Raw genomic sequence first — 27,816 nt, forward strand, 5'->3', positions numbered from 1 at the left:
TTATAGACAAATAAACATTATAGACAAAACCTTAGCAGATGCATCCAATCTATCCAATTGCATATACATACAAATCAGAATCATGAAATCAAATGAAATTAAACTTAATATTTTGCTGAAAAAGTTCGATCAGGCAATTGAAAGTATAACCTCTCCTCAATTTAGATTGTGAAATGGAAGATGTATAGAAGCTGTATTCAGATAAACATCGTCAGCAACTAGAATATCAGCCGCCAGCAGAAATGAACCTTTTCAACACCTGCTAAATCATGTGTCAGCTCCTGAAAACATTTGCCAGAATTCAAATCTTGTGTCAGAGTAACAAATTAAGTGTAAAACATGTGACATGATTACTATGTTGAGCAGTAGCACATATTCCATGACAGTGTATACGGATCTCAACCATTTTATAGCACATAATACCAGGTTTAAACTAAATGACCTGAACATGTGTTTAGAATCTTTTTCCAGGATCTGAAACCTCGATTTCTATATTTGTTTATTTCAAATAACAAGTACTACTATGATACTTTCATTTTCATTGAACTAGATAATATTTAGAAATGCAAGAAATTCTGTTTTTTTTTCAAAAAAAATAGTTCATTACTCAGAAGAATAGTTTATTACTCAGAGAAATAGTTTATTACTCAGAAAAATAGTTTATTACTCAGAGAAATAGTTTATTACTCATTTAATGAACCATTTATATATTGGTTGATCTGGAGTAATGTGTACTGAGTACTGATATAACCTAACCTGACTCATTCTTTTTATATCCCGACTCATTCTCTTTATATCCCGGCTCATTCTCTTTATATCCCGACTCATTCTCTTTATATCCCTACTCATTCTNTATTACTCAGAGAAATAGTTTATTACTAAAAGAAATATTTTATTACTATGATTAAAAGTTTGTGTTCAGTGCAAAAGTTAATTCTGAAAAGAAATCTTTCTTAAAGTTGTTTTATGCTGTAATTTTGTATTTAAACTGTAAGTACCTTAGTACCTGACAATTTTGTATGTAGATTGTTGAATGTAAATGCACCGCAGATAAATTCAATGATAAATGATTAATTCATATTTTTTTTGGTTTCAGAAAAATGATTTTATCCCCCTGACTTCTAACCTTAAACTAGGATCACTCCGACAATACTGATGAATTTAAAATTATTAATTTATTTTAAACTAAAATAAACCGATCTATCCAAGTATGGGAGATATTCTACTATTTGCTCTCTCCCTGGTAGATACTGGAGCTCTCATATTCATCCTTGTCTTCTTTATTATTACACTCTCAGGTAATCAACACAGTCATTTATTGTCGTCTTCGTTATTTCTTGTGATTATAAATGTCTTGATTGTGTACTCAACATTTTTGATGAGCTATACACAGAGCTAGGAATACAAATTCTTAAGTTGCTGTTCTAATTAAAAGAAAGAACGAAGACAACATTTCTCCTGTTTTTGTGTTAAAGCTATTTCAGAATAAAGCATTGATTCGTTACATATACTTGAGGATGTACTGTACAGTGTGCATTGTACTTAACGCGTAATTTTACAACAAAAAATAATCAAGTCCACTAGGGAAGTACCCACCTATTGTGCTTAAGAAATGGAGTGTCTGGCACAACAAAATTGGTGGGAACGTCAAAGTGGCAACATGACATACATTTGGTTGTGTGCTTGCTGTGATCTTCATAATCTGAGAAACATTTATTTTGTTTTGAAAACATACCTTTAAACCGCGTAGGGTCTGATGACTGAAAGCAAAATTAAATATAACCAACAATTTTGGGTAAAATCGGGCTGAAAACCCGGAGTTTGAAACTTAAATCTTTAAGAAGGATGCCTTTAAAAGCAATCTCTTGAAGTATGATTTGATCTGGTCTGATCTGGTCTGCAGTCTGCAGTCTGCAGTCTGGTCTGGTCCGATCCGATCTGATCTGTTGATAATCGAAAACAAACTCATTTCTTCGTCCCCTCGTTAGAGTACATTTTCGGTGAAAATCAACAAGTTTTGTTTAGATCTTGAGTGTGACTACTTAAATGCTCAGGAGTGCTGCGGAAGACTGAACTTCTGGAATATTCCAAAATTATGGAGTCAGCTGTTACTTCCAATTCTGCTCACACTCACAGGTAGAGATTAACCGGAACTTTTAAACGAGATGAAGTTGAGCTAAATAGTTTTAACTTGACTGTAACTTTTCGGTAATTTATTCATATTTAATAAATTTTGTCAGCTATTGCATTTTAAACTTCCTGATTTCTCATTGGTTAACTCTTGTTTGCCAATAATAAACGGATTAAAGAGATAGATGCCTATGAAAGTTTTGGACCCAGGGAAAAGCATTTTTTACTTAATTGTTAGGAATACACTAAATTTATTTTTTACCTTATTCCAGATCTTAAGTTTATAATTTCATCCCATTCATTAAAAAACGGTTTAGGGTTTTTTTTTATTTAATTGTATAAATTACTATTCGACAGAACTTTTACTTACAAGTTTTTTTTACCTTTCTTGTAAATTACCCACTGATGAATGTTATTCAGCGTTAAACCCCTTTTATGCTTTAGTGTTTATGGAAATAGAACAAAAATTATTAATTAATTATTTATGATGTTTAATGTGTTTAATATTTCTAGGACACTGGATGCTAGTTCTGTTAAATCTTCCAATATGTATCTGGTTAATCAGGTAATTGTCAGATTCACAACAACAACCCTTTAATCAGGTAGTTGTCAGATTCACAACAACAACCCTTTAATCAGGTTGTTGTCAGATTCACAACAACAACCCTTTAATCATGTAGTTGTCAGATTCACAACAACAACCCTTTAANATCTAAAGTTTAATATTTTTTTCTTGTGGTTTTGCCTCTAATATGACTTGGGAATCTTATGCAGCGGAGAAAAAAAAAGCGATATTCAACTCTTAAAAAGTTAAAAAGAAGAAGATTTCTTCACAATTGTTGTTCAGATTATTAAGATTGAAAGGGTATGATTGTGTTTCGGGTTTACTGCTCTAATAATGGCAAGTCCCTGGAACAGACGTCTACACTCTACACTACAGTCTCTCTAAATAAATAACTTGATAATTAGTTTCACTTTAATTTATTTTTTATTTCAGGCAGTTTCATTGCATCAGGAGAGGAAATTTAGGTATGTACTTCCAGGATCGTTAAGTTTTTCATTTCATTGTATTCTGACAATTGTTGATAAAGTGAATACTAGTTATTGGACATGTTACACATTTATTAGATTAAGATACTAATTTTATATCAATTGTTTTTAACAACATATGTTGGAGGCTTCATGGCTAATTTAATTTCTAATCCTGGTGGTAATGGGCTTGAAAATAATTTTTGGATGGCAGAAAAAAAGTCTTCCTTTGTAATTTTAGGGCCTACGGTTATTTTGAACTTTATAAATATGCACTGTTTTGTGGAAGGGGGTCGAATCTAAATATTTGTATTAACACAAATTTACAGGATTTTCTTTCCCACTTTTATCTTGGAATTTCATTGATCCCTGACAAAATTGTGTGTGTTGTAAAAAAAAATTGGCGAAGTATATTAACAAATTTGTTGTGGTCTTTAATTTTTGGAGAAGAATTTACAATATTTTAATCATAAAAATTACAATTGTATCCAAAGAGAAGAAAGTCAAGTTTGAATATGTTTGCAATATTTTCTGTATCTGCTAGAGATAATTCAGAGTAGAACTTTCTTCTTGTATGCACGGCTGGTTTCTTCACACTATTCCTAAACACAGGGTAAAATATAGTCTACAAATTGTTGACCCCTTGTTCAGTACATTTTCCTAAGAAAACAGTTAAAATTTCTTAAATTAGTAAATTCATTTGGATTCTGGGGTGGATAGTAGGACATTCCTAACAGCCTGATTTCATTTCATTTCATTAAATTTCATTTCATTTTTCTAAGTAAATGTCTCCGTCTTGAAATCGTTGGTATTTTTGTTAACCACCTTTAGAATTCTATGTTAAATTATTGTCATTATGATCTTTTGATCTTTAAACATGTTTGAAGTTTTTTTTCTTTTATTTTTGTTACTACCTTTAGAATTCTATGTTAAATTATTGTCATTATGATCTTTTGATCTTTAAACATGTTTGAAGTTTTTTTTCTTTTATTTTTGTTACTACCTTTAGAATTCTATGTTAAATTATTGTCATTATGATCTTTTGATCTTTAAACATGTTTGAAGTTNTTTGGAAGATTTGCGATAAATTATCATTATCATTATCATTATCATTATCATTATTAAATTTTAAAAGAAGAATAAATAAATATCAAGCAACTATTTTAAGCAAGTCAACTTTTAACTGGTCGAACAAAGTCTCATAGACTTTTCCAGCTGCTTGCAAAATTATTCGATAAAGTTTTGATTAAACCTTTATCAATGGAGAGCTCTGCGAAAAGCAACTCAGCAATAGGTACGAAGATAAAATGAGAGAATTTTTCTCTATGTTTCTGCGAATAAGATCTTCTATGGTTGATTTATTTTGGTATTGAATAAAGTTGTTAAAAAGAAGAAGACTTGTCCAGCCGTAATCAAAGGGTTTCTATTAGAGAAAAACAATTCCAAACTAGTAAGTCTATAGCGAATGAAATGTTTATTTGAATATTTGAACTTACTCTGATTCCTGGGTCTAGTAAACAGTAGTTTACGATTGTGGTTTGAAATGGAAGAACTGGAGTTTTGCTTATGTTGTCGAAATCCTAAAATAAAATTAATCATGAATCAACAATAATTTTCATTTATTTTTTATAAGCCAATTTTTTTTTACTGTAAAAGAAAAATGTTACCTATTATTAATCTATCCAACGGATGTCTTGTAAACATTATTTTTAGTGTGTTAGAGTCTGGCACTGTTTTCTGACATTCAGTTTTATTCTAGAAATATAATGTTTCACACATAGATTGCCTTTTATCACGACGGGAATCTGGGGGTTCCCTAATGGGGATCTTGCAAGATAATTTTGATTATTATTATTTTAGAATGCATTTTTAATACTTTTATCAAGAGAACGACAACAGATAAATACTTAAGTAATAAAATTATTAAATTGGTTAAAAATATTTGACGGTGCTTACCTTATGACAACTAGTTTGATATGCGGTGTTTAATGTTTCTAAAACTGGTTTAGTTCCCATCCTAGCTGGTAGGCATATTAAAAGGTTTTTAACACCAACCTATAAATATTAAAATACAATTATAATGTTTATTTTAGTTTTATATTTTCTTCTTACCTTTGGCGACTTGAGATAGTAGAATATATCATTTGTCTAATTAGATTTGTATTCAGTGTCAGGTTCTTTTTGAAGGGACCGCAAGCGTAATTTCAAGTGACCCTCCTTTTGTAAATTGTCGTTTCTGATTCATATCAGTTCCCTTAAAATCTTGCTATGATTAAGTTTGTCGGACTTGAGTTCAAAAGTTTTGATGAACTCTTTATTACAAGCTGTTTTATATTTCTAAGTGACAGAAAATGGAAACTGCTCTAACTTGGAATTACGCCCTTCAGTCCTTTAAGTTTATAAAAAAGATGTCGTGAAAATTGTGATTTTAAAGGGTTAATTTGCGAATAGTGCGAGGAACTATTTTTATTCCTAACTAATGTTTCTTTAAAGATAATAAGTGTCTTCCACGTTCCCATTGCACATCTGCAGAGATGTTGAGCTCCTTGGACAACGGATTTATTTTTTCTTTTCTTTAAAATCGGCCAAAGATTTGATTGATATATTCACTATTGGAATATAATTCTCTCGCATTTTCACTGCCCTTAAGATATCTTTAATAGATAGATAGATAGAGAGATGGATAGATACATATAAGGATAGATAGATAGATAGATAAATAGATAGATATTTCAGTTTTTAAACTTCACATTTTATTAGAAAAGAATTCTACTATGATATATTTATGTAGATAGTTGTCTCTCTGTCATGTTAAGTGGGTTACTTTGTATCTTAAACCCCCCTAACTTCTCCATTATTGTAGAAATAATAATTCTATTATCTTTCAACGAGGTTTTAATCACATTTTAATTAGAGTTTAATTCTGTTTATCGACTCATCAATCAGGAGTATGGTTAATGTAATTGATATTGAAGGAAAGCTTGAGGAAAAATTTACAATAATAACAATATTAACAATAAAAACAATTATGAAAGCACATTTTCTAATCGTTCGTTTGTCAAATCCTGAACTTTTTCAGATAATTATTTTTATTCCTGTATCTTTGCAACCTATAATCAAAGTGATTAAATACTAAAGTGGGCCAAACTCATTGTTGGATGACGACATTTTATGTCCCAAGTATTTAGAAATAATATATATATATATATAATATATATATATATATATATAACTGTTTTCACTGAAAAGCATTCCTGATTGGTTGGTTTAATATTGGTAGAATTACAGTAATCATGAATATATTCTGCTTTCTCAAACAAATCCAGTTTCTTCATTTTGGCTGGAGCACGACTGGTTATAATTTAAAAGTATTTAACATTGGTCAAATTCAATGTTTGATTAATTTATGCTTTCTGAAGAAACTTACTCATTAAATCTCTTTCATTTCTTTTTAATTATCCCTAATGGTTATAGTTTGTAGGACTTCTTCAGGGCCTATCAGTATTCTGGATCTAAAATTATCATTACTTCAAGTGAAACCTTCCATTTATAGAGGGGCATGACTGATTCAATGACACAATTTTCAGCTATTTTCATCCTTAATTAGACAAAGTTAAATGGATACCGTTGTAAATCAGACACGCCATTCAACAAATAGATGCCAGGCTCACTTAAATTTTAAAAATCACTAGTGAGAAATAAATTTGAAAGAAACCGTTTAAAAACTTTTTTGTAATAGCACTGGTATTCTATTTTAATTTTCTTTAACAAACATTCCCTCAAAAGAAAGTTTGATTCCATAAAATCAAATGTTGATCAAGTTACCTGAATGTTTGATCAATAGCTATGATGGTGAAAAATAGAAGAATAAATTTGTAGATTATCCAACGTTTTTCCCATACATCCTTCATCCTCTATACCGTATGCGCATACTTATCTAATTGTTATTGTTATCGTTATTGTTACTGTTATTGTTGCTGTTACCTTTACTGTTACTGTCACTGTTTCTGTTATTGTTGCTGTTACCTTTACTGTTACTGTTACTGTTTCTGTTATTGTTACTGTTACTGTTACTGTTACTGTTACTGTTACTGTTACTGTTACTGTTACCTTTACTGTTACTGTTTCTGTTATTGTTACTGTTACTGTTACTGTTACTGTTACTGTTACTGTTACTGTTACTGTTACTGTTACTGTTACTGTTACTGTTACTGTTACTGTTACTGTTACTGTTACTGTTACTGTTACTATTACTATTACTATTATTGTTGCTGTTACCTTAACTGTTACTGTTTCTGTTATTGTTACTGTTTCTGTTACTGTTACTGTTACTGTTACTGTTACTGTTACTGTTACTGTTACTGTTACTGTTACTGTTACTGTTACTGTTACTGTTACTATTATTGTTGCTGTTGCTGTTACTGTTACTGTTACTGTTACTGTTACTGTTACTGTTACTGTTACTGTTACTGTTGTAATTATCTTCATTAACCTTAATTATATCATTTGTATCATTGATATTTAAGATAGCTAACGATTCAATAGATTTTAAAAATAAGAAAGTATTAAGCGGAATTGAATTTCTTGAATTTTTATATCAGTTTTATTTTAATTTTCGTGGGATACAAAAGAAAGAAAATTGAAATGTAAATTTCCAACGTTTTATCAGATAAAAATTAACAATTGTTTTCATGTAACGTCTGTGCAGTGTGTATTTATATTTAGTTTGAATTCGTATTGCCAATAATCTCGCCGTGATTTAATACTATACAAAGTAAATATATAAATATAAACTATGTTGAACACCTATATAATGCAAACACTGATAAACTCCAGGCAGTAGACATACAGCTGTAAATATATTATACAGGCAGGTAGTTCATATACACTGTACACACACATGCAACAGGAGATCTTAACGATACCAACCATTAAAGAATTGTAAAATTTCCAAATTTCAAATAATTTTTAGACGAGGGAAATCTGAGATATTATAATTTCAGTTCTGGTTTTCATTTTATGGCTTAGTTACTTTTGTACCGGCCCAAAATTGAAAGCTTTTGTATGGAGGGGGGGGGGGAAGCTCCTAAATAGCATGAAAACCATTTCTTTCATTCCTTAATTTTGTTATAAGGGGAGGGTTGCCCATACCTCCAGTTACTGCCCTGCTTTTGTATAAGGATACTGTGACAAATTCATATATTATTGTTGTTAACAACTAAAGAGCATCATACATTCTCAACTTTATTTACTATGTACAGAGCGTCCCATATCATTGGATTATCTTCAAGCTTTTACGCCAAAATAAGCACATGACACTAAAAAATAACCTGGTATGTTCTGAAAGAAAATTTTATATTAGCCTTATAATTTTTTTTATTCATTCATTTTTTTAATTTTCTGATTATAGTTCTTCAACCTCGATTTAGAGCTAAAAACAATCTAAAATGATATGGGACACCCTGTATAAGATTATTTCTTAACTTTCTATTGACATTTTTTATGAACATTGAACATGAATCCACTTTTTATTTAACTGCTTGTTACATTAATTCTCAACTTGTAAGCATTTAATTGTTTTTATTTCCTTTTATTAACAACATATACTAAACTAATCCACTTAAAATCATAATCTTTATTAAACTAACAACTGTTTATATAATACATATGTTTCTTACAAATCGATTTTTCTAAATTACTAGATAAATAAATACTAAATAAATGGGGGGGGTGGGGGGTTGTAAAAAATATCAATAAATTATGGTTACTAGCCGGCCAGTGCACGTTAACACCCTTTATCTCAAAAGGGAGGTACATTTTTAGCCAAAAAAAGTAAATAGAAAATAGAGCATTGAAATTTTAAAGAAATATTTGTTTTTGTGTGAAAATATAAAGTTCACTTCTTACAATCTTTGTTTTGTACTCCTAGGATATGTTTTCCAAAGTTGAACTTCTAACCTTTGGAAGATTTGCGATAAATTTGTTTAATCATTCTCCTTGGAATAAACAATTATTATTTAGGTGAATATGACCCAGCAGAGATACATAATGCAGGTCAGCTTAGAAAACATATGATTCATGTTTCCCTTCACCTGGCCTGGCAGATGGTTTCTTTCTTCATTTATCTTTACTGGTAAGTGGATTGAAAATTTAACTTTTTAACAATTATTATTGAATTAATTTTATCTAATTTTAGCTTGCTTGACGCTGTTATGCTAGAGGACGTAATGCTTCCAGCAGACGATGATGTCACTGTTCTGAATCGACCAGTTCAAACCAAATATTACACAACCCCGGCTACTAAAGAACATCATCCTCAGCGGGATTATGATTTCTAGTTGGTTTTTACTTTTTAATTCTGGGTGGTATTTTAGTTCCCGAATGCACCACCAGGGTAGGATTTTAGTTTCTAAATGCACCACCAGGGTTGGATTTAGTTTCTAAATGCACCACCAGGGTGGGATTTTAGTTTCTGGATAGACCCCAAATGGCTGGATTTTAGTTCCTGAATGCACCACCAGGGTAGGATTTTAGGTTCTAATTGCACCACCAGGCTGGTATTTTAGTTTCTGGATTCACTCCAAGGGCTGGATTTTAGTTCCTACATACACCACAATGGTGGAATTTTAGGTCCTGAATGCTCCACCAGGTTACTCATTTTACATAATTCCATCAATGTGTACCTCACCACCTGGCTCTTTTTCCATTCATTTCAACAAGGAGAAATCATAGATTTCAATTGTCCCACCAAAAAAAATATACAATTTTTGGAAAAATAAGTAATTTTGAATGATCTCCAAGGTGTTGTTATGAGAAAAAAATCATCAATTAACCTCGTATATGAGCAAATTGATTTTAAAGTGAACTTTGTCAAATTTGCTCAATTTAATCTTGGTCATATACAATACATGCTTTAATCTGATCTCAACTGTCTAGTCTTTTTATGTATTATACATATCTAGTTCAAGGTTACTAGTTTCAAAAATATCTAGTCGGTTTCAAAATATTAAAGATTCCCAAATCAAATCAGTTTTACAAAGCTTAATATTTTACGAGTTACAGAAAACAATTTTTTTAATTTCTATGTTTATTTCCTCTAATATGGGGATAATCCATTTTATGTTTTAGCGTTAATTTACTGTTTTAGTCATTGTGAATAAATTATGCTTTTATTTTAGAATTAATTTAGAATATTTTAATTCGACTGTACCTGTATTTTTATTAATTTATTTTATTATATTGTATTAAATCATTAAATGTTAAATAAATATTGGTTATTTTATTTAATCTTTGTTTAATCAATATTTATTTTGAAGAAGAAAAAATTATCATTTTAGGGACTAATTAGGCAGAAATTTTTAGTAAAGCAAATCTGTTATTTATTTTCCACAATTTTATTATCTAATGTTTTTAGCCGACAGCTGAGAGTTTTGAGGTGTAGTCGAGGAAAGTGAAAGTTGAATCTACAATAGGTGTCAATGAGATATTAAAGAAATCTTGCATGACGTCATTGGTGTCTGCAAATAAGTCCTTTCCAGGCCATTTATGTAGAGGATATTAATTATAAAGCAAGGACACGTATACTGCATTGATTTCAATGCAAACTTGATAAGTTAAGCCTAAATTTATCATCTTATCGATTATTTGGCTGGCACTAAACATAGAGAACCCACAATTGAGAAGGAAAAATCTAAATTATAAACAATGAGATCTAATTCATATACCTGACAAGACAATGCTTTTAAGGGTACCGTTGTGAATCGGGTATTGACATCTTTACATGAAGGTCACTTCAGTTTACGCTTTAAGTTCCTTTAACCCGACTTTGGCTGATAAAAGTACGCAATCTCAATTTCCACTCCAACTTCATGAAAAACATGAAAAAATGCGCTTTTGCTGGTTTACGGGCAATTATACAGGATTTTAGCCGGGGGGGGGGGGCGGGGCAGTTATCGTTCTTGTACCCAGTAGTCCCAGATCTTAGGACTATATATTATAATGTATCCCTTTGTATAGATCTATTCCGACCTTTCATGAAAAGTCATTTGTTTTAGCTTATTTATATAAGGCCTGCACCATACTAAAAATCCTCAAATTATTGAGACATCTAAGGAAAACTAAGATATCTCAATATCTTGATTATTTTGGTATAGTGCAGACCATATAAATGCTCTAAATTTGACATAGAACCATTTTTATTTCGTGACTGTTGAGTAAAACGAACTTCTGAATGACACTAATCAATTAGAGATTTTTAAGGCGAAAAATTGGATTTAAAAAAAAAAAACTTGGAAATAAGATAACTTGTAAAGATGTTGAGATGTATTAAACCAAGGTTATAATGCAAGGAAAGTTAATTGCAGTTGCGTATACTCTGCGTACATATTGAACCAGCTCTCTCTGGGCGGTCATGGAATTTGTAAACAAGTATAGATGTATCAATGAAGGTTATAATGCAAGGAAAATTATTTCAGAGGTGTACGCATCTTTTGTACTGCAATGTACTGTCTCTGGGCGGATGTCACAGCCTGACATGGGATCCATCTTGCACATAAAAAATTATTGAAATATCTGGTCATAGGAAACTATTATGTGAATTATTGAAATTATAAAAATTAAATGCTTTTATCCTCTCGGATACTAAACAAACACTGATGCAAGGTACTAATGCAAGGAAAGTTAATTGCGGTCGTGTATACTCTTCGTACATATTGAAACCAGTTCTCCCTGGGCGGAATTTGTAAACAAGAATAGATGCATCACTGTTCGTCTGGTATCCGAGGAGGTTAAAAGCATTAAATTTTGATAATTTTGATAATTCACATAATAGTTTCCTATGACCAGAATACTTCATAGATTATTTTTGTTAAAATGGATTCCATGTCAGGCTGTGACATCCGTCTTGAGTTTACTTTTCCGCCCAAAGACAGTACACTGCAGTAAAAAAAATGCGTACACCTCTGAAATAACTTTCCTTCATTATAAGAACCTTGCACTGATGCATCTATTCTTGTTTTCAAATTCCGCCCAGAGAGAACTGGTTTCAATATGTACGCGGAGTATACACAACTGCAATTAAATTTCCTCGCATGATAACCTTTCATCGGTGTTCGTTTAGTATCCGAGGAGGATAAAAGCATTAAATTTTGATAATTTTGATAATTCACATAAAAGTTTCCTATGACCAGAATATTTCATTGATTTTATATGTGAAAGATGGATCCCATGTCAGGCTTCGACATCCGTCTTGTGTTTACATTACCGCCCAGAGACAGTACACCTCTGAAATCATTTTCCTTGCATTACAACCTTATATTAGATCAGCTCAAATGAAACCTTTATGTATCTAGCTAAAAAAGATTTTTTTACATTTACCAATAATCTTTAATGTGTAAGCTGAAAAAAATGTCGTCATTTTGCCTAACCAAAACAATAAGACTACACGTGGCTACTTGGACTGAAATTTACAATTTTTCCCCCTGCAAATATCTGAACAAATTTCCGGTTTTAAAGTTCCCTTTTTAAAGGACTTTTCATAAAAGATGGGATAAATTTTCACATTTTACTCAAAAATCCTGGGAGCAACTAACTCCAAAATCCTGGGAGCAATTCCAAACCCCGTTGCGGATAGGGGCAAGCCCATTTTTTACTTACCACACCTGACTTTAACCTTTGCCCATTAATTCCAAGGGGGGGGGAAAGAGGACTATTCCCCCCCCTGTATACGCGCCTGCTGGTTTAGTTATTATTATTTAAGACTCAAAGAAGTTCAAAGTAAAATTTCGAATCCGCTGGAGACCAATGGAGGGATTATATTTTCACTGGAGGGGTAATTGTATATCTATTATTCAATATTTATCACTTTACACAATGTGATTTACATTTCACTGCCATGCTGGAGGGATTCAGATAATCATTCAAGAGGGGGTTTATATTTTTACTGGAGGGTTTCAGTTATGTTTCAGGGGGTATATAATTCCACTAGAGGGATACAGATATGCTACTAGGGGTTTTTAATTCCACTGGAGGGATACAGATATGCTACTAGGGGTTTTTAATTCCACTGGAGGGATACAGATATGCTACTAGGGGGTTTATAATTCCACTAGAGGGATTCAGATATACTTCCAGGGGGTATATAATTCCACTAGAGGGATTCAGATATACTTCCAGAGGGTTTATAATTCCACTGGAGGGATTCAGATAAACTTCCAGAGGGTTTATAATTCCACTAGAGGGATTCAGATAAACTTCCAGAGGGTTTATAATTCCACTGGAGGGATTCAGATATACTTCCAGGGGGTTTATAATTCCACTGGAGAGATTCAGATATCCTTCCAGGGGGTTTTATAATTCCACTAGAGGGATTCAGATAAACTTCCAGAGGGTTTATAATTCCCCTGGAGGGATTCAGATCTGCTTCCAGAGGGTTTATAACACCATGTACTTGAGGGATTGTGATAATCTCCTGTATTATATATTTGCATTGCACCACCCTGTTTGAATTCTCAAGGTTGCAGATCTGAAGATAAATTTTAATGGTTTCCAGGATTGAGGGAAACCAGGGCAATAAATTCATCCCATGGTGTCATCGTTAAACCACGGAGAATATGCGTGGGGTCTTCTTGGTTTATGATCAGCACAGATAATTGGCAGGAGGGNGATTTCAGCTAGGGGGACGAGATTTTTTTGGTACACAAAAATCCAGGGGTGTATAAAATTCTCCCCCCCCCCTCCCTAGGTGGAAGAAAGGGGAAAAGAAAAAGGGAGAAAAAAGATAGGGGAAAAATGAAAGGAAAAGGGGAAGGAAAAGTAAAGGAAAATAAGTAGGGTAACAGGGGGGAAAAAAGAAGCATACGGATGGGGGAAAGATAGGGAGGGAAATGGATAGGTAGGGAAGGGTAAGGTAGAGAAGGAGATAAGTGGGGAAGGAGATAAGTAAAGGAAAGAGATAGGTAGGGAAGAGGAAGGTTAGGAGGGAAAGGGGATGGTTGAGACGTAAAGAGGAAGGTTGAGAGGGAAAGAGGAATATAGGGAACTACGGAAGGGACAGGGAAGGGAAGTAGAAAGGGAAGGTAAGAGGAAGGTAAGGGTAGCTAGGGAAGTGGAACGAAGGGAAGGGGAAGATTGTATTTCATTTATTGTTCTTGTTCTTATGTTCTTAGTGCATGTTTAAAACTCTTAGTTTTTAATGTTCCTAATCTAATCTAGCTTTTCTTTTTTTGTTCCTAACTCATCCAACATTTGTGTGTTATTGTATTTTTACTTTTTTTAAACCTATAATGTTCATAGTTCTTTTTTTCTTGACCTTGTTCCTAAAATCCTAAATTGCATTTGCCTACCTGTTTTGTTCCTAATTTTAAGTACGTATCTTCTTATCTATGATATGATATTGTATTTAATATCATAATTCCTTTAAATTACTTGAAAAAGGGGCATATACAATAATCAAATTAAGAACAATATTTGATCAAATTGGGAACATTTTTTGCCTGAAAATCTCAGGGGGGGGGGCGTCGTCCCCCTGAATCTGTCAGTTGGGTGCAAAGGTACCCCCGCCTCTCCCTGGTGTCCGCCCTTGCGTCTGCACTCTACAGTGTCTGTAAAATATAACATATTTTTATTGAAATGAATTCGTCAACTATTTAATTGTAAAGATTGTATCTTCTCTCCATCAGGTCTGAAATGTCTAGATAAGGTATAGACTAGAGCAGAGAAACCAGGAATACAGATCATGTGATGAAAATACAACAACCTGTATAATGTTTAGATCTATATATATAATAGTTAGATAGATAAATAGGTAGATAGATAGATAGATGGGGTTAGATATATTTTCCGAAATACTATTTTATTATTGATTAGAATCTTTATTCAATGTTTATTATTAGTATATTATAAAGTTTATTTACTTATTAAAAACTGGTTTAAACTGCGGCTGGTTATCTGCTGATTTTACGCAAGTGTTAGTTCAATCTTTGCATCTCTTTATATTAACTTCTTTTCTTCATGTTAAAAATTTAAATTTACATTTTACAAAACAACTGTTAGAACTCCTTGATATGCTAACATTTTTTTAAAAATTTAAGTTTTTAAACTTAAATTTTGAATGTTAATTCAACAAGACTTAAATTTCGTTATCGAAAAACAAAACAATAGTATTATTAAATATCATTTACACGTAATTATTTCTATCAAGAACTATATATATATACAGCCCAATAAGACATATTTTGTTTAATTCTTCAGATCCTTTCAATTTTGGTGTAATGAGTTTTCAAGGCAGTAAGGAATCTTTGATCGATTTTCTATCTGGATCTGTAGGTAGAAATATATAGCAGAAATATATAGTAGAAATATTTAGTCGAAATACAGTGAAACCCTTAATAACGAATACATCGAAAGAATTCATCAAATGTCGTATTCTTCACTTTCAGCTAATGAAATGTTGTAGATATTTAGTTTTTTAATTAAATGATTATATGGAGCTCTTTAAAACTGTTCCCGCATATTCATGGCTATTTGTTTATTTTCGCAAATACTGAAATTTACGTAATATAGTATTAAACTCATTGAAAAATTGTCAAGACGACATTTGATAAATTCTTCCGATGTATTCGTTATTAAGGGTTTCACTGTATATAGTAGAAATATATAGTAGAAATATACAGTAGAAATATAAATATAATTAATATTATTATTATTATTATTATTTTTATTATTATCATTATCTAACCACCCTCTAATAAATATAGGAGGAGCATGTGGAGTGCTAGTAGGTCAACCAATGGATACAGTTAAAGTCAAACTACAAACATTTCCTCATCTATACAACGGTACAACAGATTTGTACATTCTGTACATTATGTAAATGTATCTTTTACAGTATATTTGTCTAATCTAAATGTGACCTATTAGGAATGATCATAAACTAGGTTTATTGTAAAATAAACCACAGTCAACTAGACAGATAGAGACGGTCAAATGTATGCGACATCACCGGGACGACTTTTAATTTTACGCACAAGTATGAGAAAATTTAATTTACTTGGTTACACGTGTGAACCAACAATTAATTATAGAACAGAGGAAAACTCATAATCCTTGTCTACAATCCTTGTTTACAATCCTTGTTTACAATCCTTGTTTACAAATTACAATCCTTGTTCACAAATTACAATCCTTGTTTACAATCCTTGTTTACAATCCTTGTTTACAATCCTTGTTTACAATCCTAGTTATTGTTTTGATAAAACTGGTTCTCAGCTCAGTTATAATTTGTCTCAATAAAATGTGCACAAACCCTATCTCCTTAGTTCTATATTTCATTGTTCTAACCTCTGTAGATACATGATGATCTTATTTAATGCAATGATCTAAAATTCAATTTCCGTAAAAAAGGTTTAAAAATACTGTTTTTAAACAAATTTTCACTTCAAAAAAAATATACAAATGCGTAAAATACATGTTTAATTATTTGCATGGAATATCACATTTTTGCGCTTAAATAGGCTGTTGTTAATTTGTTTTTTGTATGCAAACCGGTTTCGAAGGGAACAGTACAGTTAAAGTTTTTATTTCATTTTGAGATAATTAATATCCCGTGTATTTTCAAATTATGGATTTTTTACTTAATTTTGCGGATTTTAGACTTTCTTGCGTTTTTTCGGTCTAAAAAGGAATAAAATTATGTTAGCAACTGCCTTGAGTATAATTTGGGAAATTATATTTTTGCAAAATATAATGTCCCGTATTATAGCACGAGGCAGTTGTATAAATAGATATTATATACTTCCTCCGCCCATTTGGACCATAAAAAATCTGTTTAACTTTTTTAGATTAATTTAGGGACCGTTGGCTGTGTCCGTGAGATAATAAAAAGGGACGGTGTACGAGGTTTATATGCTGGAACTCTTCCTTCCCTTGCTGCTAATATTGGTTAGTTATTACAAGGAACCAAGAATATAATGTTTTAACAAAAAGTTATACAGTAACATTACATGAAAGTAACATTTATGAACAAAAGAAAGTCTTTAATCTAGTTCAATAAAGAACTACAATTTGAACTAATTAAAACGATATCTTGATTGAAAGCTGTCTATCGTATTCCACTTTATTTTGGGAACCACTGTATGTAGATATTTTTGTTTATCAATCTATTGTTCAGGAGAGAACAGTATTCTTCTAACTGCATACGGACTTTGTCAGAAGGGAATAGCAAGGTTGGCATTAAAGGGATTGCTCCCACATTTGAAAATTTTTTAATTATCCAAAGTTTTTGAATAAGGTTTACAATACGTATACTCGTATATACTATATTTGATATTACTGCTCTAAGATGTTCCTGAGGAGAAAAGTCAAGATTTTGCTGAAGGCTAGGTTGAAAATAAAATTTTTCTAATTGTCAGCACAAACTTATTTTTTCCTATTTTCAATCTGCAGGTTCAAATTGAAGTAGGGTTGGGGGTCAGATTAATTTATTTATATATTATTATATATTATAAATTAGTTACTGTCTGGAAGTATGTGGGGGGAGTAAGTTCCTCTAAACTTAGACCAATTTTTATGATACAAAAAAATGCATAAGAAATATTGTTTGCGAAACATTTAAAGCTCATATTGGAGCTAATTTAAAAAAATTAGAAATTTTGAAAGTGCCTGATCTTGTCAAAATTTAATTCACTTTGTTTTATGTATAAATATGATAAAGGGAATATTCCATCTTCCTTTGAACACTTTTTCACTCCTTTCAGTCAAAAACACCGTTCTAAACAGTATATTCTGAATGTACCATTAAAAAAGAAGTTGGATTCTTTTCCTAGCTATACTCTTCCAAAAACATGGAATAACCTTAGTCTTACTCTTAAGAGAAACTCAACTTTCAATACTTTTAAGAAGCATTTAAAAAAAGATATATTTGATTCATATAATATGTAAAAATAGGTCCTAGCTCTACTCTTTCTAATCTTTTATTTTTAGAAGGTGGGTGTTGTTCTTTAACCCCTGGTCTCTGATCCCCCCCAACTCCTGATCTGGGTTTCTCCTTACTAGTTGTATAGTCTCACACCGTCATGTGTATTATTTCAAGATATAGCATTCAAACAGCTATGCTAGCTATATCCTTTTGCTATACTAAATAGAAGAAAATATTATTTGTAACAATATTGTACATTTACATATACATGTTTTTTTATTTTCTGACAATTCTGTAAATTTAAAAGATATTTAGCAATAAACGTTATTATTATTATTATTATTATTATTTAGGGTAATGAAACAGAACATATATAAAGGACCGCTTTTTTATATGAAGGGGCAGCTCTATCTTTGGTCACTTAAATAGCTGTTTATATATATATATATATGGCCTCAAATACAGCTCTGTTTAAGACCACTAATACATATTTTATTTATATTAGGGTCACAAATACACAGAAGCTGGATGAAATGAGTCTTTCTTCACTTGCCCTCTCAGGAACTTATTAGCATAGCAAATTTAGTTTGAAAACTAATTACATTATTAGCTTTTTATATTAAAACTTAATACATTTGATCATATTAAGAAAGATATCTAATAACTTAACTTTAACCAAGGTTTCACTATGGAAAACCTGACTTTTATAAATACTGTTGCAAATGTTTTAATCATAACTATAATTGTTTTCATAGTTATCTTTTAAAGAAATGGCCGTCGAAGGCGTAAGCTGGTAGCATTTTAGCCTCCAAAGTAGAAAGATTGGTTTAACCAAGAAATATACGAGTAACTCATGAGTAACTCCCATGTACTAAAGTGTACTGCAGTTTATGGGAGAAATGTAAACAAACGAATTGCTGTTTAGGCTTAGCATTGTTTATCTATATTCCTTTCAGAAACTGCAGTACATATTATTTAATGGAAGTAATTCTTTTATATTCCTTGGGTTCAACTGAATCGACCTCCTATTAGTCAAATCTTTACAGTTTTACCAATTGAAAATCAGTTAAGCGAGAATAGAAGGAGATTAACTCATTCCGTTTATCTAAAAGTTCCCGGCTCTTGTGAACTATTTTATAATAAGTGTTGGTCGCTGGTTAATCTATTTCTAGAATTCAGGATCCTGTGCATCATTCTTCTCTTCTCTTATCATCTGTCCTACTGAGCTTATTAAGTGTAAACTACAGGTTAAAAACTTATCATCTGTCCTACTGAGTTCATCAAGTGTAAACTACAGATTAAAAACTTATCATCTGTCCTACTGAGCTTATCAAGTGTAAACTACAGGTTAAAAACTTACCATCTGTCCTACTGAGTTCATCAAGTGTAAACTAAAGGTTAAAAACTTATCATCTGTCCTACAGAGCTTATCAAGTGCAGTGAACTACAGGTTAAAAACTTATCATCTGTCCTACAGAGCTTATCAAGTGTAAACTACAGGTTAAAAACTTATCATCTGTCCTACAGAGCTTATCAAGTGTAAACTACAGGTTAAAAACTTATCATCTGTCCTACTGAGCTTATAAAGTGTAAACTACAGGTTAAAAACTTATCAACTGTCCTACAGAGCTTATTAAGTGTAAATTACAGGTTAAAATTTTATCATCTGTCCTACTGAGCTTATCAAGTATAAACTACAGGTTAAATTTAATAATCAACTCTTACAGATCAAGTTTAAAAGTCTAAAAAAATATTTTCAAGAAGAATGAAAAATTAAATCATCTCTCAGGTTAAAAACTTATCATCTGTCCTACTGAGCTTATAAAGTATAAACTACGGGTTAAAAACTTATCATCTGTCCTATAGAGCTTATAAAGTGTAAACTACAGGTTAAAACTTATCATCTGTCCTACTGAGCTTATTAAGTGTAAATTACAGGTTAAATTTAATGATCCACTCTTAAAGATCAAGTTTAAAAAGTCTAAAACAAATAGTTTCAAGAAGAATGGAAAATTAAAAACCCAAAGATATTTGGTGCACTTGGATGCGACTTTAAACATAAATTCCAAAAATCTGTCAAAAAATGTGATCAAAACTGTAATTATCTGAACAAATTAATTCATTTATAGACAGGGATACCCACAAAGGAAGAGTTTGTAAAGACCACCAAAAACTCTAAAAATATGATTATTTGAAGCTTGATTTTTTTGTGCATTAAATTGTTTTTTAAGTTCGGGCCAACTACTCAAAACAACCAACCCTGGTTAGGCGGGTCCAAACTGCATAGTAAATTGTGATTGCTTATTTGTAATATCTCATGCTTTGTAGGTGAATAAAAATATGAATGAATGAATGAATGAATGAATGAATGAATGATTTACGAAATGATTAAGCACACAAATATGCCAGTTTTGGCCCGACAAAGAACTCTGAATTCAAGAAAATGGACTTGAACATATTCCGTACAGTCGTCTCTGAAGTCTCATCCTTTGTGAGTAACCCTGTATCATCAACTCATTTCAAGATTCAGCGTAATTCTTATGCATGCAGTATTATACTGCAGTTTATTACATGACATGAGTATATTCTATAATATGATAAAAAAGTCAATGCAACAACTCAAACGTCAAATATTCCGAGAGACGGTTTTACAATTTATTATACTTTATACAAACATTGAGAAATAAAAATACTATACGATCGATGAAAAATAAATAACAGTCAACGGTAGAAGAATGCTCAGGATATTCCCCAACCTTGCATCGAAAGGGTTCGTCTCGAACTGTTTTTCTCCGGGGAACTTCACTTCACCCTCCTTAGATTTAACCCTAGCTATCCCGGCCTGTCGGGCCGACACCCCTAGCGCAACCCCCTCCAAGATAACGGACGGCGTCGCTTGGGTTAAAAATAACTCAGCTTGCCTTGTTCCCGAATTTTCAAGTAAACACAAATAAAACCGTTATTTTTCTAGATCTGTACAACGGGGGTATGAAACCCCTAGATAACTATGATCGTAACGATCTAAAAATCTTTTGAACCGCTGATCGTAAAAGATCAACAAAAGTCACAACATCATTACAATATTTTTGTCTTATCTATAGTGTCTTCTTATGTCTATGAATAAAAATTTTATTTTTAATTTCCTTTAAACAACATTGTTTTAACAGAATTGTCAACTATAAAATTCACAATAGTATTTTTAATAAAGTACGCAATCGATATCTATTTCTTACAGGGTGTCCCAATAAACATGGGAATTCAGTGACGAATTGGATATCGTCTTTGTTATGAATTAGCATTAAAATACCTAATTTCAAAAGCCATGATATTATTATGTCTACTAGAGTTATTTTATGAAACAGGCTGCAAAGATCTGCGTATAATGTCTTTGCAAAATGAACAGTATACTGTAACTTTTTTGTTTTACTAAGTACAACCGTGTGCAGTCGAAACATAAACAAACAAATTGTAAACATAGCAGCAAAAATCTTACAGAATACAGCTTTCTCAGAAGGTATCACTATACTAAATCAAAGCATTATTTAAAAAGACGATATCGAATTCGTCACTGAATTCCCATGTTTATTGGGACACCCTGTATTAAATCGGATAACATCGCTCGGGCCGGCAGCTTATAAAAAACTCGTGAATAAGCATTTTAGAATAGCATAGAATCTATCTGTCAGTGTCACTTCAAACTAACTTAAGTTCACGTGGTTAAAATCTTAAATGTTTTCTAATTGAAGAGATATTGAGAAGAATAAAAATGTTTTGAGTTTCTAATATGTTCTGATAGATTTGATTTTCTTATACTTGTGCGTTAAATCAAAATATAGAGGTGCTACGAGGTCACAAAGTATTGACCCTCTCCATCTGTCTAGTTCTGCTGTAGATGTACATGAATCCTATTCTAGGGGTTGAGAGAGGTGAATAAAGGAAAGAAGATGAATATTGGAATATCTACTGTTATCAGGGAATAACTTTTACCAAAAAATGCATCCGAAAAAAACAGTTTTCATTTTAAAGAGCAAAAAACCTCATTTTCATAAATAAAAATTCAAAAAAACTATGGTTTAGAAAAACAAATTCTTTTCCTATATCCAGATTCCAGAGCAAAATTTTGTAAAGAAAATGAACACTTGTCACAAACTCTAATTTTCAAGCTTTTTATCTTCTATCTTTATAACATTTGAAATAACAAAGCTGTTCACGCAAAATACAATGAAAGGTTGTAAAGGTTAGAAAATTGTATTTTTGGCAAATGTTCAGTTTCTTTCCTTTTTTCATTAAGAGTTATGAAATCTAATTTTTACCCCTAAAAATGTGTAAAAATAGAAACTTTGAACCTTCGAAATGCAGCAACGTAAAAAGTAATTTTTTTCAGAAATATTTTGAAAACTGAAGGAATGAAAGGAATGTTTATGGGACTAGGTAAAAACAATCTGTAAAATCTCTTTAAAGGGATTGTAGGTGTAGTTCTAAGTGACCCTCCATTTGAAGAAGAGCATGCTAAATTCACAACGGCACTCTGAATGAAAAACCTTTATCTGATCAATAATGTGCATAAACGTCGTTTTTCTAGTTCTCTTGTTCTTCTTTCAATTTATCCAATGTTTCTAGAGCAAGAAATGCGGAAGTCTTTGTGTAAAGAAACAAAACCATGACACTCTATAAATCGAGGGTCACTTGAAATTGCGTTTACAGTCCCTTGAGGAGGTTATGATGAACTCAAAACAACTATAACAAAATTTATTTCTTGTCCCATCTATGTAAATTCTGAGCGGAAGAGAAACAGGGATATTCACAATTAATGAGATTTCAGGACTTTGAGTTGTAAATCTTGGGATCAATCATTGATCTCCATCATATGCGGACCTATACGGATTAATTTAATTCCCTTTCGATATCCATGGTGGTCGCCCTCCGTGGATAACTTTAGTTAAAGGGACAGACCGGCTATGTAATTTGAGACAAGTACAACGTTTCCACGATGTATAATTACTGAGTTTGAGTGCATAGTCGACGTTCAAACTCATGAATTTGGGTGGGTACGTTTCAGAATCTTTTTTTTAAATTATTAAACAACGCCGACGAAAAATAAAGTAAAAGTTATACAGTAAACTAATTAGATGTTTAGGAACATATTTCTCAAAAGAAATTTGTCAATAAATCAGTGTTAGAATCAAATATTTCGTTTTCATCATTATATTGAATTTCCTATTTTCCATGAATTTGTTCGCAGATTTCTACAAATTCTTCTAATGTTGTCTTTTCAATAAAAGTTCCAGAAATCTACAGAAAATATTTGTGAATAATCCGAGATTATAGAAACTAATAATTAAACAAGATTACTTATTTTTGATGATAAATTAAAAAAAAACAATTAATTAAAAAAAACAAATCTGAAAACGTATCTACCCAAAAATTACGATTTTGAATGTCGAATTTGCGCTCAAACTCAGGATTTACAGATCTTTAGAAAGTTTTATATGTCTCAACGAATCCTAAAGAATTTGTCCACACTACTGCATACTCAGTCCCATTAAACGCTTTCTAATTGGTCCACGTAGTTCTGCTAAGTATAGAGAGATTCAATGACTTCTGATACTCTTTAAAGTTTGCTTTTTGTTCTTTTTGTATGCTTGATCACTTAGTGTTTATTAATATGAATTTATTTAAGTCCCAACATGTAGTAGAGAAATGCCGGGATACTTTTTCTTCTTTCTAAGCTATGAATCAACCAGGTAGTATTATTTATCTAGTCAAATTGAAATCATTTTAAACATCCCTGAAATGATTAATATTGTATAGAATATCTGTATAATAAAACAAGACATTCGTATATATGTTGCGTATAGCCGGCCAAACGGCTGGACCGATTGGGTTAAAAAATCGAAATTTTTAAAATATTTTTTGATTTTTTTTATCTTTTTCTTTCACGGGCAACGTCGGGCCCTTCAACTACTTATTTATATATTTGTTTACACTCATCTTAAATGTTGACCTTAGAGAAAAAAGTGTTCTCAGATTGAATGCTTTACTTAATGAAACAAAGTAAAGAGGTAAAAGTTTAGTCCGTTCACCATCGGTATTCAAAGGCCATCAAATAATGCGTGATAGACCTGACATATTTTAATATTATGAACATTATAGTCCCGTCAAATGTTTGAAATAGAAAAAATGTTCGTTTAATGGATGGAAATAGAAACCTAAATTTGAAACTAATTACATTCGATAAAAACAGCGATCCACATAGAACTGAATAGGAAGACGACATTTAAGCATTCTTATGATCATTTTGATGCTATAATGCAATTATTTTACCGGCAACCTGGAAAACAACTTATGAAGTGAATTGTCTCTGTGTTTTAGCGTTTCATGTTCATTGGATAATTGAAATCAATACTTGAGTCTTAAAGTTGTCTTCCTATTCCACAGTTTTATGGGTTGCACTGTATACAATCACGTTTATGAGTTGCACTGTATACAATCACGTTTATGGGTTGCACTGTATACAATCACGTTTATGGGTTGCACTGTATACAATCACGTTTATGGGTTGCACTGTATACAATCACGTTTAAGGGGTGCACTGTATACAATCACTTTTATGAGTTGCACTGTATACAATCACGTTTACCATCATTTAACATTTCCGATTCATCCTCTGTTCAAAACATTTTAAATTTTTCGGTTTAGATTATTTCTCTATTTTGTAACAGGAAAAATGTATTTTTTCCATATTTTTTCATTTTATAAATTTATAAGCCCCCCCCCCCCCTCCTTATTTCTTTTGTAAAATGTAAACAAAAACAGTTATGTCAAGTCTTAACCCCCCCCCCCCTCCTCCCTCTGTAAAACTGTGGTAATAAAACGAAATGCATCGGAAATTAGGAAATTAACCCTAAATCTCTGAACCTTCAGTTCTAATAATCAAACTCTTGGGTTTGCAATTTTAATAGTTTTCATGAAATATTTAGGAAAAAATTGACGATCTCACATCAGGGCCTCTGCAAGAAATGTTGCTGTCAACCCAATTAATGCATCTTTGTTTATTCAAGGACCCTACTGACCCCTACGGGTGGAAGCAAAGACGACCTGGGTGCACTTCAAACTGTAATGTGTGGTGGCATTGCAGGGAATCAGTTATCATTTGCTTTGCAGTTAACCCGCTCATCATGCAACTTTTATAAGATGAAAATATGATTTCCTAGATTTGCTATTTCTTAAAACCTCCCCTTACTAGAAAATCAGATTCAATTGAAGTATAGAGCCGACTTATTTGTAACTAAAGCAGTTTGTGTACTGTATTGTACATTACTGTAGTACAGAAATATTATATATGGTTTACCCATATAGGATGACAGCAGGCAATTCTCTAAAAATATTGCAATTTCAAGATTTGATTAAGTCATCTGCCTCAAATATAGATTTACAGTTGTAGTAAACCATAAATATAAGGAAACAGACAATATAAATTCCGTACAGTCGTCTCTGAAAACTCATCCTTTAAAGTTTAAATCCAGAGACTGGACTCTAGTGAGATTAATATGCCCTCCCTAAAACTTTCTACTCTTATTGTTTCTCTTAATTTTTTTATCGAAAGCAATTCCCTATATCTCTGGAACCCAATGTCGTGGACATTAGATATTTAAAGCTATGAACCCTATTAGATTAAATATTCAAAGTTTGAAATATCAAACGTTTACATTATTAGGTTGCAAGGATAGGGATACAAAAACTTATGTTTGTGGCAAAGACTCAATTCCTTTACTTCTATTTCTACAGGTTTTCATACGCTTTCTTCTTTAAACTCCTTTTTTGTTATGAAATACAATTCTTGTAATCCTGTCCTAATCTAATCTGATCGTAACCCTAACCGAAACCAAAATATTTTAATTGAAACCCTATTGTCCATAAGCATTCATATTACACACATAAGCATCTGAAACATTTTCTAAAAAATATCCATTTTTCTTATTAAAATTAAGCTATTGATTGATTGATTGATTAAGGGTGCACTTTCTGGATTTCAGTGTTTCCTATGGACGTTATAAAGTCTAGAATACAGGTAAACAGTTTCAATGGGTTTCTCCGACCTAACAGGATGAGGCTCCACTCCTGCTCTTTTCTTCGTTTCTTTAATGAGCTTTCCGATGTCATATTTACTTAATTATTGCCGCCTTTCTTTAAATCTTGTCAATTGAAGAAAATATGATCTATTTTTTTTTATTTCTAAGTCTTAGTAACACTTAAAACCCTTGTAATACATTTTAGGTTATTACTATTCATGGCTTGATAGCTAACCTCATGGCTTAATAGTAGTCTTTCTGTTTGTCTATCTGTTTGCTTGTTAATTTGTTAGTATGTATAATCTTAAATCACGAACCCATTGACCCATTTGCCACTAAATTTGATTGAGAAATCAATCGGTAGAACATCTTTCCAAGTTTCCAACAATACAATTTTTTGTATGCTTTCAATAATATTATCAAAACGTCATAAGTTGAGTAGATTGACTTTTATATTATAATTTACACTCGAGTTTGAATTTAAACAAAGTAAAAAAGATGATAATTTTTTACAAATCTTAAACCCTTTAAACATTCCTCTCAGTTATATTATTTTCTTTTGCTATATTGACTCTTTCCTTCTTCGATTTTAGCATTGCTATTTTCTTCTGCAGCAGTGCTTTATTGGATTCAATTATTTTTTTGTTTCTTGATAGATCTCTTCATATTTCTTTGAAAAATATTTTATTTTGCTAGGTTCTAGGAGATCGAAGAAATATTGCAGCTGTTGGTTTAAACATTATCAGGTTGGTCTAAACGTTATCAGGTTGGTTTAAACATTATCAGGTTGGTTTAAACATTATCAGGTTACATTATCAGGTTTGTTTATAAATTATCAGGTTGGTTTAAACATTATCAGGTTGGTTTAAACATTATCAGGTTGGTTTAAACATTATCAGATTGGTTTATAAATTATCAGGTTGGTTTAAACATTATCAGGTTGGTTTAAACATTATCAGGTTGGTTTAGACATTATCAGCAGGTTGGTTTAAACATTATCAGGTTGGTTTAAACATTATCAGATTGGTCTATACATTATCAGATTGGTCTATACATTATTAGGTTGGTTTAAACATTATTAGGTTGGAAGATTTAAATTTTTCACAAATTTTCATAAAATTTTTACTTAATCTATTTAATTCTATTTTAGAGCTGAGGGGTTTAGGTCTTTATATAATGGGTTGACACCATCCTTACTCAGGCAAGTTATTGAAAACTGTTTGTCCCTTTTCGAAATTCAATTATTGTAAATTTGAAAGAAATAATTAGAAAAATTCTTTAAAATATTTATTTAGGACTTTTCCGGCTACTGCAGCTCTCTTCCTGGCATACGAAAATACTAAAAAACTTCTTTCTGGTTTTTAGAATCCAACATTTTTTTCTTAAACTTGATATCTTCAAACAGTTGTGTAAACTGCATTTCACGAAGTTATGGATTTCTAATTTTGCTCTTATGAAAGGTTCTGTAAATATTTCATTTAAAAAATTGTATATCTGATTTACACCGGTATCCATTAAACCTTGGTTATACGGAAGTATACGTTTACGTATAATTTTGACACAGTTTTATGTCAATTTCTCGAGACAGGAACATCAGATAGATGTCTTATAAGTATCGTTCAACTCCTGAGATTCTCAGGTTTCCGTCTATACCCCCTTTCATTTTTCCTT

The 27,816-nt window shown here is 31.5% G+C and overlaps 3 protein-coding genes across 3 annotated transcripts; 2 read left to right on the forward strand and 1 right to left on the reverse strand.

Moving 5' to 3' along the window:
- Window positions 1-862: 862 nt before the first annotated feature.
- LOC111715763 (protein cornichon homolog 4) lies at window positions 863-9,515 on the forward strand. Its single transcript, XM_023491137.1, has 6 exons — window positions 863-1,298; window positions 2,026-2,136; window positions 2,644-2,695; window positions 3,128-3,159; window positions 9,181-9,292; window positions 9,356-9,515. The coding sequence occupies exons 1-6, from the start codon at window positions 1,211-1,213 to the stop codon at window positions 9,495-9,497; spliced, it is 537 nt and encodes a 178-aa protein (XP_023346905.1). The 5' UTR covers window positions 863-1,210; the 3' UTR covers window positions 9,498-9,515.
- LOC111715754 (uncharacterized) lies at window positions 4,492-7,147 on the reverse strand. Its single transcript, XM_023491128.1, has 7 exons — window positions 6,985-7,147; window positions 6,621-6,671; window positions 6,414-6,510; window positions 5,272-5,307; window positions 5,116-5,214; window positions 4,827-4,914; window positions 4,492-4,739 (listed from the first exon to the last, which is right to left on the reverse strand). The coding sequence occupies exons 1-7, from the start codon at window positions 7,068-7,070 to the stop codon at window positions 4,507-4,509; spliced, it is 690 nt and encodes a 229-aa protein (XP_023346896.1). The 5' UTR covers window positions 7,071-7,147; the 3' UTR covers window positions 4,492-4,506.
- Window positions 9,516-15,401: 5,886 nt separating the features above from the next.
- On the forward strand, window positions 15,402-27,767 carry LOC111715579 (mitochondrial ornithine transporter 1). The gene is made up of 14 exons (XM_023490941.1): window positions 15,402-15,483; window positions 15,915-15,995; window positions 17,008-17,097; window positions 17,327-17,381; window positions 18,579-18,634; window positions 19,253-19,320; window positions 21,988-22,046; window positions 22,458-22,504; window positions 23,754-23,817; window positions 25,135-25,211; window positions 26,089-26,144; window positions 26,842-26,891; window positions 27,296-27,346; window positions 27,441-27,767. Exons 1-14 carry the CDS (start codon window positions 15,429-15,431, stop codon window positions 27,508-27,510), a joined length of 879 nt encoding a protein of 292 aa, XP_023346709.1. The 5' UTR covers window positions 15,402-15,428; the 3' UTR covers window positions 27,511-27,767.
- The last annotated feature ends 49 nt before the right edge of the window (window positions 27,768-27,816 follow it).

Source organism: Eurytemora carolleeae, unplaced genomic scaffold, assembly GCF_000591075.1.
Source record: "Eurytemora carolleeae unplaced genomic scaffold, Eaff_2.0 scaffold14, whole genome shotgun sequence".
NCBI classification, from domain to species: domain Eukaryota; kingdom Metazoa; phylum Arthropoda; class Copepoda; order Calanoida; family Temoridae; genus Eurytemora; species Eurytemora carolleeae.

Coding starts and splice junctions, on each gene's coding strand:
- LOC111715579 (XM_023490941.1), top strand. CDS start 15,429: ATGAGTTTTCAAGGCAGTAAGGAATCTTTGATCGATTTTCTATCTGGA. Junction 22,047..22,457: donor GGAATATCTACTGTTATCAG/GGAATAACTTTT, acceptor AATTTTTTTCAG/AAATATTTTGAAAACTGAAG. Junction 26,892..27,295: donor GTTGGTTTAAACATTATCAG/GTTGGTCTAAAC, acceptor ATTCTATTTTAG/AGCTGAGGGGTTTAGGTCTT.
- LOC111715754 (XM_023491128.1), bottom strand. CDS start 7,070: ATGAAGGATGTATGGGAAAAACGTTGGATAATCTACAAATTTATTCTT. Junction 5,308..6,413: donor ATATTAAACCAACCAATCAG/GAATGCTTTTCA, acceptor AAATCTAATTAG/ACAAATGATATATTCTACTA. Junction 5,215..5,271: donor ACTATCTCAAGTCGCCAAAG/GTAAGAAGAAAA, acceptor TAATATTTATAG/GTTGGTGTTAAAAACCTTTT.
- LOC111715763 (XM_023491137.1), top strand. CDS start 1,211: ATGGGAGATATTCTACTATTTGCTCTCTCCCTGGTAGATACTGGAGCT. Junction 3,160..9,180: donor CATCAGGAGAGGAAATTTAG/GTATGTACTTCC, acceptor ATTATTATTTAG/GTGAATATGACCCAGCAGAG. Junction 9,293..9,355: donor TTCTTCATTTATCTTTACTG/GTAAGTGGATTG, acceptor ATCTAATTTTAG/CTTGCTTGACGCTGTTATGC.